At 39.4% G+C, this 13,583-nt stretch overlaps 1 protein-coding gene across 7 annotated transcripts in view; it reads right to left on the bottom strand.

The window, feature by feature from the left end:
* The window catches only part of STPG2 (sperm tail PG-rich repeat containing 2), a 677,454-nt gene that overhangs the window by 541,115 nt on the left and 122,756 nt on the right, over positions 1-13,583 (bottom strand). For all 7 annotated transcript variants that reach the window (XR_008891455.1, XM_056567193.1, XM_056567176.1 and 4 more), the window contains exons 6-7: positions 12,123-12,238; positions 6,475-6,586 (exon numbers count right to left, since the gene is read on the bottom strand). Coding sequence is in view for 6 of the 7 variants with exons in the window: in XM_056567193.1 (XP_056423168.1) it covers positions 6,475-6,586; positions 12,123-12,238 (228 nt within the window). In the remaining variant the exon portion in view is untranslated. The remainder of the gene's footprint in view (positions 1-6,474; positions 6,587-12,122; positions 12,239-13,583) is intronic.

The following is a 13,583-nucleotide window of genomic DNA, read 5'->3' as shown; positions in this document are numbered from 1 at the left end:
CCACCCCAATCTTTAAAGAAGGAAATCATCATCTGCGTCTGGGGCCGACAATGTACAGTGACAACATTGTGGCACCTACACTGGGCCACTGAGAGCACAAGACCTTATGGGTTAGGCACAGGCTGCATGATATCGCACCATCTGAGGCTGCTGGCATAGAGCCCTCAACTTCTTGTGCTCTCTGTGCTCTGGGGCAGGCCATGATCAAAACACTTGCACTAGGATGCTGACAGTTCACTCTATTTATTGTGGGATTGGTGCTATGTAGGTTTTTTCATCTGTGGGGAGCACATAGGGGAACATTCTAACTGTGTGTTGCACAAAGGGAGCAATATTACTGTGTGATGCCTAGAAGGGGCACTATTAGTTTGTGAGGCCTAAAAGGAGGCACTATTAAAGGAGTACTCTAGCGCTGACTATTCCTCCTCTGTTGTGCCTGGGCTGAAAAAAAAAATTAAAAGAAACTTTCACTTACCTGTGTTCCCCCTGAGTACTGCTACAGCTGATCAGTCCTCGGTCCCATCTTCTTTCTTCTTCCATGTGCACGGATCGTCACATGGTGCTCAGCCTATCACAGGCCGAGACGGGACATCGCTGCAGCTGGTGATAGGCTGAGCACCATGTCACGATCCGTGCTCACAGAAGAAGACTGGATCGGAGGACCGATCAGCTGTAGCAGCACTCTGGGGGAACATAGGAAGGGGAGTGAAAGTTTTTTTTTTTCAGCGCTAGAGTACTCCTTTAATGTGTGTAGCACAAACAGGTGTACTATTACTACGTGGACCACTTTTACAGTTTGGGTCACAATCTATTGACCACTGTTGTTTTCAGGGACCCTGTTGAGACATGTCTGAAAGAAGCCATCATAGTCGGATAGAGAAGAATAAGGAGAGTTAGCTACTAGAATCAGAGAGGATTTAATCTGTGAGTCCAAACCTCTCATTTTAAGGTTTAAGGCCACATCAACACTTTTTAGAGTGCGCTTGAGTCATACTTAATAATAAGTGTCAGCCAAATTCAACAAGATTGCACAGTATATTTGCTTTGGATACTTTCTTTGGACTGTAGCTGTAATGTTATGTAGCCTCAGTGTAGCATTAACCTAAGGGTATGTTCACACTACAGAATTTACACATGCAGAATTGCGCTTGGGAATTCCGCTGTGTGAACCTTAACATTGATGTGAATGGGTCTTCTGCGGACCCGCTCACACTACACTTTTGAACCTGTTCATTCTTTCGGCAGAATTACGCATGCACTGCATTGCTGCTACTCAATCCATCATGTTGCAAATGATGGACTCCACTGACTATAATGAAGACCATCTCCTACCATGAATGCCGAGCTGTAAAGAACTTCACCTGGGTCTAGAGGTCGGTGGGGGTCTCAGCACTGTTTACATGTCTGTATGCCATGATTTTTATAATGACAGTAACAATAAAAAAATTGCCTCAAAATATTATTGTTCTGGGGATTATGTTTTCTTTAATGAGCTCATAAAGGCTGTATTCACACATACAAATATCCTGTGCTTATTTGATGCGCAGTATTTGAAGCTGCAGATTTTATTCTGTAGATTTCAATTTAAACTAAATAATTGAACACAGCTTCAAATCATGTGCATCAAATCCTGAGCATCAAATATGCGCAGGATACTGTATGTGTGAATACACCCTAAGGGTAGGGTCACACGTAGCGCATCTGCAGTGTATTTGACGTTGGTGATGTGCTACTGACCGTCCCTAAAGTAAGCCTTCTGCATTGACCATGTGTCCTGCATTGTCTGCTCGTAGTAGCAATCCACCGCTACAAAAAGACACACAGGAATATGCGAGTCGTGCGTGCATGCGCACTGTACTCACAAACATCAAGGCCGCTCTCGGCCTAGCTCAGGGAGCAGGGGGAGTGACCACAATGTCTGTGAGTAAACTGCATATGCGCATGACTCGCAGATTCCTGCTACGAGCAGACAACGCAGGACACATGGGCAATACAGGAGGCTGACTCTAGGGATGGTTAATAGCGCATATGCTGCGTCAAATACACTGCGGATGTGCTACGTGTGACCCTATGGGGTATTCCCATATAAAGCAGTTATCATCTATCCAAAAGACAGAGGATAACAAGCTACTTGTGGAGAACAGATCCTGCAGTCATGTTGTCATCCTTTTCCTACTTCGTAATTTCTTACTAAATGTATGTTAATAAGAAGATTTATTTTATAGCAGACAGATAGAACAGAATGGGATTACAAAAGTCAGTTTACAGAAGACTGAATGGGAGCTAAAGATACAAAATAATTAGATATTTAATATAGACTGTTTGCATAGTATCTTCATTTTAGATGCATTCAAAAGAATCAAAAAAAGGTTCAGGAGGTGGATAAAGCCTTTAAAGATGTGAGGTCTTTCATAACAAGTAGGTCAGTATTGAGCTAATGCTTTACTTTTGAATGAACTTAAAAGACACTTTAAAATAACCTTGATTTCTATTGCTTTTGTGTGTAGAGTATTCACTTTTTATAAAGTCACTTTTTTATCTATTCAGGGATTACCAAACTGGACCAAGTCTTTGGTAGACTCTGGGCACAACATATTGTTGTCAATGTGTGTAATCAATGAAAGGTGAAGGGAGAGTTATTTTAAGCTAGCCAAATCAGCATTAATGGGGGTTCAATAACCTTCCCTCCACCAACTTTCTGGATGGGATCACTAGGTGACCCAAATGTAACATTCCTGTTACTAACCTTTTTCATGGAGTGTAGGAATGGCCGTACACTGCCTTTTTCTGAGCAATGGTGACAAACTATATCCATACCCGCTGGATATTGAAGGTGCCCTTAAAGGGGTTCTCCACCCCTAGACATCTATCTAGACGTCCCTAGACGTCAGATCGCCGCGGTCCTGCTGCTGGGGACCCCCGGGATCCCTGCTGCGGCACTGCGCTATCATTACAGCACAGAGCGAGTTCGCTCTGCACGTAATGACGGGCAGTACAGGGGCCGGAGCATCGTTATGTCACAGCTCCGCCCCTCGTGACATCACGGCCCGCCCATTTCAATACAAGTCTATGGGAGGGGTGTGGCGGTCATCAGGCCCCCTGCCATAGACTTGCATTAAGGGGACGGGCCGTGATGTCACGAGGGGCGGAGCCATGACGTCATGCTGCTCCGTCCCCTGTATCGCCCATCATTACGCACAGAGCGAACTCGCTCTGTGCTGTAATGATAGCGAAGGCCGCAGCGGGGATCCCGGGGCTCCCCAGCAGCGGGACTGCGGCGATCTGACATCTTATCCCCTATCCTTTGGATAGGGGATAAGATGTCTAGGGGCGGAGTACCCCTTTAACACCGCAAGCAATATGCTTACATTAACTCAGAACTCCCAAAGGGGACAATGGTCCAATTAAACCAATCTCATTGATCTTTCATGAGGTTTTTTTGGTCACATGTTCTTTGGTGTGGTCAGATTAGATGCAAAGAGACATAAAAACACAGTAAAATAAATATTCTTTCAGAAATTGGGGGTCTTTTATTATAATGAACCTTACAGCCTAGGAATTAGTTGAGCTCATGCACTCATTCCAGCATTTCAATTGATATAACTTGGAGTTTCTTCAGACCCCATTAGGGTCTTTTCCTCTCCCCTGATTCCCTAGTGTTAGTTTTTAAGTGCCCATAAGGAGTTGTTGCTTCTCTCCTGCCCAGTGAATTGCTGCCAGTAGTGCTTAGCAAGGGATTACAGACACGGTCTGCCATTTTTGTATATCATATTTTCATGGGGGTGAATGTTGTAAAGTTGGGATGTGAGGTTTAGAGTGGTCTTTTCACTTTATGGTAGTCTACCCAGTTTTTCTTCTTAAGTATTTTACCTAGATTTTTGCCTAATTGCCAACGGGTATAAATGTGTAAATGCATTTTCCTTATTATACAACTGTTGTATTCCACAACTGTGGGGTGTATTATATTGTTATTCTGTGGATTTTGCATTTTTTTAAAATACTTTTAATAAACATATATTAAAAAAGAAATGGGAGTTCTACAAAAAGCCCACTCAGCTGTTTTGCGAGTTTCCAACCACCTACAGCCTCCAAAAGAATGCTGTAGGGGGCATTTATGGCATAGTCTGACCCCTATAACATTTTACATTTCTGTCTACTGGAGCTGTGTGAGGGCTTGTTTTTTCCTCAGTGAGCTGTAGTTTTTATTAGTATCATTAGGAGTAAATGAGACTATTTAATGACTGTGTAAGCCACATATTTTGGCAGGTGACAGGATAAATAACATTACATTTTAATAGTTTAAATATTTCCACATGTGGTGATACCAATTATGTTATTGTTTTTTACAGTTTAGATTATTTATTTAAAACATTACAAGTGAGGTCATAAGAATTTTTATTTAAATTTTAAAAACAATTTTTTCAATCATTTTTAGTCTTAACGATGTGTATGTATTGTAGGGTTTTTCATAGGCAGGGTTTAACAGGAGTCCTTACATGGCATACACAGATGCCTTTAGAAGGCTCCTAATTGGCATGACTACCAATCAGTATTCTGGGATTTTGTTGCAGGAGAGATATCAGGAGCTAGACATGACTGCTTGCAGTCGTCGATTTACCTAGCTGCTGTTGTCACTATTGACTGTGGCATATAAGACATTAAATGACCAGCATCAGAGTGTGCTCCTGAGTGTGCCCACTACATACTCATTTGTTGACATTATTATGCCCTTGTATGTTAAATGCTGGGGTTAGTAATATATATGAAACTGATCTATAAATAAATAAATAAAGGATAAACCTTTTTATTTTTGCACAGGAGAGTGGATATCTCAGAGTCAAGAAACACAGCCCACAGCTACTCATCCACCTTAAAGGGATACTCCACTAGCCATAGTTTGGAACATTTGGTTCCAAATGTTGTGTGCACGCTGCTGGATTGGCCACGCCCCTTGTAACATCATGTCACGCCCCCTCAATGCAAGTCTATGGGAGGAGGCATGGTGGCTGCCATGCCCCCTCTCTTAGACTGGCATTGAGGGTGTGTAGCATGATGTCACGAGGGGTGTAGGCCAACCCCCCGCAGCATGCACACAGCGTTCAAAACTAAATATTCCAAACGCTGGCCAGTACCCCTTTAAGAGTAGGGTCACACGTAGTGTTTATGTAGCACAATTCCCTCTGTGCATAATTAGCTGCACAACAGGAAATACACTGAATATTCTCCTATTAGCTGACACACAGGGCTTCCTGCAGCAGTCCTGTGTGGGCAGTGAGGTTTGGAGGCAGGGCCAGTGCACCGATATGACAGTGACACGCAAGCCCGTCTTCAAACCTCACTGTACACACAGGGCTGACGCAGGTGTGTCTGCGGGTGATGCTGTGGTCAGTTTCCTTTAAACACTACTAAATGGTTTTCAAATTAGATTTTGCCCTGGTTAAACTTGATGTACCATTTGACAATTGATCCCAATTTCCAACAGTAAGTAAGCATTTATGTGCTATAGGCAAAGGAGCAATAGATTGATGAAAAACAGGTAACTAGTTCTCTTTAAAGGGCATGTCTAACCTCAGAATCAATCTTCATCAAAAGTTTAGCAAATTTGCAAACATTTCTCATTGGTTAAAAAGTACTGATCCTAGCTGTAATATATGTTAGAGCTCTGTTCACAATACAACAGACTTCAAATCTGAAATTTGCCCGTATTCCTTGGTGGCTCAGTGCCTAAAAATATCTTGCCTTGTGATTTGTATTCTGAGTAGTACAGTTTTTACAACAGGCAGTAATCTGATGTTAGGAAAAAACCTGTACAGATGCATTCAGTTAAGCTGTTAGGGACCTGTCTGCTGCAAATCTACTATGCTTTGTAATAGGAACCACAGAACAATCTACGGCATGGGTACCCATAGAGTCCACAATCATTTTCTTATTTATGGCGGTAGTCAGTGCTGCACTATATATAAGAATAGAGTGAGATTCTCTATTTTATATTAACTAAAATGTAATTTTGTATGCCTTACAGTATATTTACTTACATATAGAACTGGAGGTACACTCAGGGCAAGGTGTCAATTTTAATTGATGGATTATGCTATAATATCTAAAGCAATAAAAAAAGGCCACATTTATTAGGTATTTCTAAGCTCAGTAAAATAAAATCTATAACAGGAATGGATGCAGTAGATTTACATTGAACACATCATTCAGATTAATGTCAAGAAATCCGTGTTTTGCTTTTGTGCATTTCGATACAAATCAGTGAAAGCCACAGAGGGGATTAAAGGAAAAATGTGTTTTAGATAAGCTGCCGATTGATCTTTTTCTTTTTGGGAACTATTTTTCTTCCTTCACTAATACATTGCTTGTTGCAGTCATTTGGGTTCATTTCTAATCATATGGGCTAGGAATTCATGAGTTCCACTCTCACAGTAAATGATTTTATTTAAGTACTATGAACAGCCAAATTGACTTTACCTTCTTCTCTTCCTGTAATACGATTACTTCGTGATACCGTGGAATGAATGGCTCATATTTCTTCTTGTCTTCCTTCTTGGAGTTGACATTCTCATAATGCAGAGCACTTTCCCTTTAGAAAGTTCAAAGAAAGATTTATGAGTCTGCAGTCCAGAATGAGCAGACATCCAAACAAGAACAGAGAAAGCCTTTCCCCTTCATGTTTACAGTCTGTAATAAGGGCCAAATCACTGACTAATGGAGGCATCTGCACTTACAGTGAAAGATATAGCCATTTAGACCTACTGTAAATGGATTTGGCTCATATTCTATTTGAATGATAAGAGCATAGTAATTTAAAGGGGAACTATGCTTACAAAGTAGACCTCTCATATCTAGAACGGAATATATGCTGATATAATGGAAGTTATTTTTGCATATACAACTTTTAAAAGACTTGCGTAAGCAAAGTAATACATATTAGACAAAATCATACTGCTTAATTTTATTAACTTAATATAATAAGACTACAGAGAATGCCAAGCCAAGCAATGGTATGCACTGACAACACCTTGAGGTATGATTGATAGTTGTAACTTCCCATTCCTTGTTAAAGAGATACTTATTAACTTGAGTGGAATACTTGCTTACCCAGTAGTAAGCTGAATAGAAATGGTGGCTCCATACTGTTGGTGACTCTAATAGTATGGGCTGAGGTTCTGAGATGCACAACACCAATACAATTCGTCTATGAATATGTTATAAGGTGACTGCCTCATAAAGACAGTCTCTATCCATATACCTTATCAGGGTAAATGTACATAATAGAGGGGAGTCTTCTATTGGGAGACTGTTTATTAAGGAATTTCTCAGGGAGCCAGGACAACAACTTGAACTCTGGTCGACATCTATGCATTACATAAACGGCCATTCATGTGACATCATAATGCCACATTTTCAGATGTTGTTTCTGTTGGTGATACCAGTTGGTCATGGTGATTGTCTTGGCTAAATTCGCTAAATTCACATCATACCTGTGCCTTCAAAGGCATGTACATGTCAACAAACTATTAAAACAAGTTGCCAAAATATACATGCATGAACAGACACAGGCCCTATTGGCTTCAATGGCCTGATTGTAGTCAGCTAGTAACTACTTTCTGGCCATCTTTTGAGTGTATACATGTTTTGTCTCTGACTCAAACTGCAGCATATGTAATGGGGTATTTAAAGAGGTATTCCGGCCTTATGCATCTTATCCCCTATCCAAAGGATAGGGGATGAGATGTCTGATCGCAGGGGTCCCGCCGCTGGGACTCTCGCAATCTCAGTGCAGTCCCAGGAATTCTGTGCCGGACGCTGCCTCCGAGACTTGTTGTCACGGCCACGCCCCTCATGATGTCCGGCCACACCCCTCCAATCATTGGAGGGGGCGTGACCGTGATGTCAAGTATCGGAGGCAGCGCCCTGCACAGAATGTCGGGGGCTTCACCAAGATTGCGAGAGTTCCAGCGGCGATCAGACATCTTATCCCCTATCCTTTGGATGGGGGATAAGATGTATAAGGCCGGAATACCTCCTTAAGGCACACTGTAGCACTCCATCTACACATTTTATATATTCTTTAAATAGCGACACCTTCTTACTTTCAATTGCAATATTATTATCACTTTGGAAAGGAGTGAACACCCAATGGATTACACAAGTCCTATTAATTTCCATTTATCCTAGAGGGCTGCAATCTATTGTTAATACTTTATTTTCTTCTATGGGTATAAGTTATGCAGTAACCTCAGATTAATTAAGATTATTTAGTCTCAGTGAGACGCACATCACTGTACACATATCTCTAAATGTTTTTAAAACAGATCAGTAAAGATGGTTGCTCCATAATAATGTCCAAAAAATAAGAAAAAAGAAACCAGCTAAAAAACATGTTTCAGTATTTAGCTCTAATCAGTAAAACCAAGTGATACATTCACTTTAAGGACTTTTCTTAAAATTTGTTGTAACTTCCAATGTTTTATTTCGTTAGTGTAAGTGAATTGTTTAAGAATAATCAGGATTTGTGATGATCTAATGAAGTGCCTAAAAAGTACTCACTGCTGCTTTATTCTCCTTTAAAGTCTTACACAAAGCTGCATTTATAAGAATTATGATGGAGCTGAGCTCCAAGGCGCTATTCATATGGCATATCAAACTGTTTTTCAAAATACTTTTACATTGTTTTACAAACAGACAGACATTCATTCATCATATTCAGCAAGTCGGGGCTACTACATAAATGAAACAATAGCTAAACTTATATGAATATAGTTCTTATTTTTCTTATTTGATTTGATTTTTGCCAACACATCTTATAGTGTAAGACACTGCTCTGAAATAACTGTTGCACCAGAATATCATATAATTAAACTTATTTTATGTGGGCACTTCTATGTGGCAAGATATTGTGCTATTGTGTGGCATAACAATCCACTATTACACATAGATTGTAACACTCAATAGCTAAAAGTACACATCAATAGTATGCAGAAGCTCATACAGCCATATGCTGAGCTGTAAAGGCCTTGAGGGTAAGATTAGAAATTTACTTGTGATGTTCTATTTTATAAACTCTTAAAAACTCATAACATGAATATTACAACACTGGGATAGAAACAGGTTAGCACCACTTGAAAACAGCATTAGAAATGGGTCATTTTTTCTCATTTTCCATTATATTATCTTTGTTTTATAATAATCCTGAAATCTTGCAGTTTCCATTCTCACCACTAGGTCTACAACTAAGCTGAGACTTCTTGTTCTGTCTCCAATCAGAAAAAAAAATCTAATTCCTTTAAAACAGCATTTTTTCCATACAACTTGTAGGGGTGAGCCAGAGTGGCACTCACTATTAAAGTTAAAACTTAATTTTCACTTTATTTTGGTCCCATAAAACCACAGAACAAGGTATGCATGAGTAGGTTCTATCCACAGACTGTAGAACGCACCTGGTCATGCGTATGCTATTCTGTGCTTTGTTGTGACCAAAATAAAGTTGAAATTAAGTCTTAAAGGGGTACTCCGGTGAAAACTTTTTTCTATTAAATCAGCTGATGGCAGAAAGTTAAACATGTTTGTAAATTACCTCTATTAAAAAATATTAATCCTTCCTGTACTCATTAGCTGCTGAATACTACAGAGGAAATTATTTTCTTTTTGGAATGCTCTCTGATGACATCACGACCACAGTTCTCTCTGCTGACGTTATTATAATAATGCTTTATTTATTGTTGCCCTTAGTGGGATTTGAACCCAAGTCCCCAGCACTGCAAGGCAGCAGTGCTAACCACTGAGCAACCATGCTGCCCTTAGCATACATCTGTTATGCATCTGCTATGCATCTGCTATGCATCTGCCATGCATCTGCTATGCTTGACAGAAATGGCAGAAGAGAGCACTGTGTTCGTGATGTCATCAGTGTTCCAAAAAGAAAGGAATTTCCTCTGTAGCATTCAGCAGCTAATAAGTACTGGAAGGATTAAGATTTTTTAATAGAAGTAATTTACAAATATGTTTTTATCTTTCTGCCATCAATTGATTTAAAAGAAAAAAAGTTTTCACCGGAGTACCCCTTTAACCTTAATGGTGAATGCCACTGTTGTTCATCTCTACATGTTTTATATATGAATTAAAACTTAAAGGGGTTGTGCCAACTTGCAAAGATGACCCCCACAATCTTGAGAATGGGCAACTGGGTCTCCTGTCAGAATGGAACAGCGAGACTAACATGTTCGATGCTGCTCCATTCATTCTTTAAAGGAGCTGCTGGAGATTGCCGTTTACAGCATTCAGTTGTCTCCGTGGCTTTCATAGAGAATAAACGAATGCGGCGATGCGCATCTCGCCTCTTCATTCTGATTGGAGACTCAGCTGTTGCCTTGCGATTCCCCAGCTCTGCCTGTCTGTACCTCCCGCTTGCCTCGTGTTGTATGCTATACATGAAATAAAGACGACATGTTCACGGATAGGAGAGTGCCTCGCTGATATTCTTATACGTCTTGATGCTATGGAATATTTTTTTACACTGTGTAGAAAAACCAAGCATAATCTTTGTAATGCATAAAGCCTAACAATATAGCAAAAAATGTCTTGAATTGCAAAAAATTAAGTAGAATTGCACAAGATGCTATACATGAAATAAAGACGATATGTTCACAGACCGGAGAGTGCCTTGCTGATATTATACGTCTTGATGCTATGGAATATTTTTTTTTACACTGTGTATAAAAACCAAGCATAATCTTTATAATGCATAAAGCCTAATAATCAGGCAAAAATGTTTTCTAAAGTAGAATTGCACAAGATAAGAGATAATAGACAGTGCAGAAAGAGAGACAATTAGGAATCAGTATTATTTTACTGACTGAATAAAAATCTTTACTGGTACATTATATGTTCCTATTTATGGATATCCATCAATGTGTACTATGTAGTCTCTCCAGTCTCATTAATGTCAAATGAAAGAAATTTTCTGTAAAAAATGCTAAGGCATGCAATGGCCAACCCTAACCTAAAAAGCAAAATCAATTTTTATTTGTTAAGTAGTCAAAATCAGATCCCTGGTGCATTTTGTTTCTAATTGGGTACAATTCCAGGTTTGCCACTTAAAGGGGTCCTCCAGTTGAAAAAAAATGTTTTCCATATCAACTGGCTCCAGAAAGTTAAACAGATTCGTAATTTACTTCCATTAAAAAAATGTCATCCTTGAAGTACTTATCAGCTGCTGTACACTACAGAGAAAGTTGTGTAGTTATTTTCTATCTGACCACAGTGCTCTCTGCTGCCACCTCTGTCCATGTCAGGAACTGTCCAGAGTAGGAGCAAATCTCCATAGCAAACCTCTTCCACTCCGGACAGTTCCTGACATAGACAGAGTTGTCAGAAGAGAGCGCTGTGGTCAGACTGAAAAGAACAACTCAACTTTCTCTGGAGCATACAGCAGCTGATAAGTACTGGAAGGATTAATATTTTTTAATAGAAGTAATTTACAAATCTGTTTAACTTTCTGGCACCAGTTGATTTGAAAAATTTTTTTTCCACCAGAATACTCCTTTAAGGGTATATTCACACGATTTAAAGCTAAAGATTGTATGCTGCAGAGTTTAATGTAAACTAAATGACTGAACAAAGCTTCAAATCGGCAGCTTCAAATCCTGTGCATCAAATATGCACAACATACTATACGTGTGAATAGACCCTAAAAGTGTATGTAAACACTACAATGTTTTGGTTTTTGACCATTGGTGTTATTGCTGACTCCCTACTAACCTCATCTTAACTGATTTTCTGGCTTCCATAGTAGTACACGATCCCTGGGCACAGTTTGGCTTCAATTTCTGGCTCTAGTCCCTTACTACAGTTCTTTTATGAAGGCTTTATTATCCATTATGCATTATATGAAAACCGGATTTGACAGTTCCTATTACAACACTATAGCAGTTAAATGCTAGAATGTAATTCACAATGCAATAAAATCTGCCAGTGCTACAAGCTGGAGCATAAATACCCATCTAAATGTCTCTTCAGCAAATCAAAATGCTTTGGATTTGTTATTGTGTAAGCACAATAATAAGTGGCATGTAAGAGTTAATGAAAAGCTTTAAAAAAAAAAAATTCATACTTACTGATCTATGTCATATTCCCCTGGGCCAGGTCCATCAAGATTTTCAAATTCAGTGCGCTTCCCTGAATATTTTCCAAAGTGCACACCTCGGTATTTCTTTGTTGCATATGCCTCTGCCTAATGGTAAAATAAAAAAAAGAGACATGAATATAACTCTATGTTTTATGAAACACTATGCTTAAAGAGTACCTGTCACCAAACTAAACTTTTCATTTATTGTTCTTTATGTATAACTCTTTACTGTTAAAATTCTCAACCTTTATATGTTTTTAATGTGATTAAAAGAAATGGCCACTAGGTGGCTCTGTACTGTTCCCTGCGCAAGTCATATAGTTAGTTTGGTCTCCTCCCGGTCTGGCAGGAGACCAAATTCAGGAAGTGCGTGGGGGGCATGGTGAGGCACAGCTCTCTCAGGCTTCAGTGACGTCACGCCTGCTGGGAATGTCCACTTTCTCCTGCAGGGAGATCACACAATGTGAGCGAGGGATAAGGTATGATATACAGCTTTTTAAAGCTCAGAATTTTTTTAAGGGCAGGAGGGGTGTTAGGAGTAGTTAGGGAATATAATCTGAAATAGTTTAAAAAATATGGTTTGATTACAGGTACTCTTTAACATTTAAAATGGGAATGGGCCAAATGCAGTAAGGAGCTAAATTTTAGTGAGAGAGCTCGGACATTGGGGGGGGGGGGATCCAGCAGATCAGAGCAGACATCTAAAAGATAAAATTTTGGGATTTCTCTCAAGATGGTGCAAGCCCTACTTTCTCCTTTCCTTTGCAAGCTTCCTCATAGGTAAACTAGGCAGCTCCCTCAAAAGCAGCAGAAATATTTTAATTTTAAGCTGCAATAACAATAGGTGAATAGCCAACCTCTAACTCCCTTGAAAGCAATTTTTTCTAAAGAAACCAAAGCCCCTACTGATCAATCTCTCTCTATGGTGGCCATAAAAGCTCTCTTGTCTGATCTAAAAAAAAACTCAATACACAACAAAATACAAAATGCTGTCTACTTACTTTATTTTAAACTAGTGGCCTTAGGGAAATGCACTTCTCATTTAGAGGACAAGATAGAGGAATTTACAGACCCACACAACAGTCTGGTATAGTAGCCACAAAACTAACTGATAGGACTGACTTCAGTAGAACAATATCAGATTTAGAAATATTCCTCAAAGGGTATCTAATGATCGCCTTGATCACTACGATGCCCCTTGCCCTTGACTTATGGAAAATCAAATTACTTAAAGAACTACTAGAAACATACCAAAGAATTACAAAAGGCTCCATATTTATCCATTAGCACCTTAATAAATACAAGATAATATAAGATAAGATAATAGAGACGAAATAAAAAAAAAAAAACTTTAACATTAATGGCAACATTTTTTTTTAATTTTGCCTTCTGCACAAAGAGTTTTAGAATGCATGGATACTTTTTCATACTTCAGAGAGGGACATCACAT

The sequence above is a fragment of the Hyla sarda genome, chromosome 1 (assembly GCF_029499605.1).
Source record: "Hyla sarda isolate aHylSar1 chromosome 1, aHylSar1.hap1, whole genome shotgun sequence".
Taxonomy (NCBI): Eukaryota; Metazoa; Chordata; class Amphibia; order Anura; family Hylidae; genus Hyla; species Hyla sarda.
This window is presented reverse-complemented; position numbering and strand designations above follow the sequence as displayed.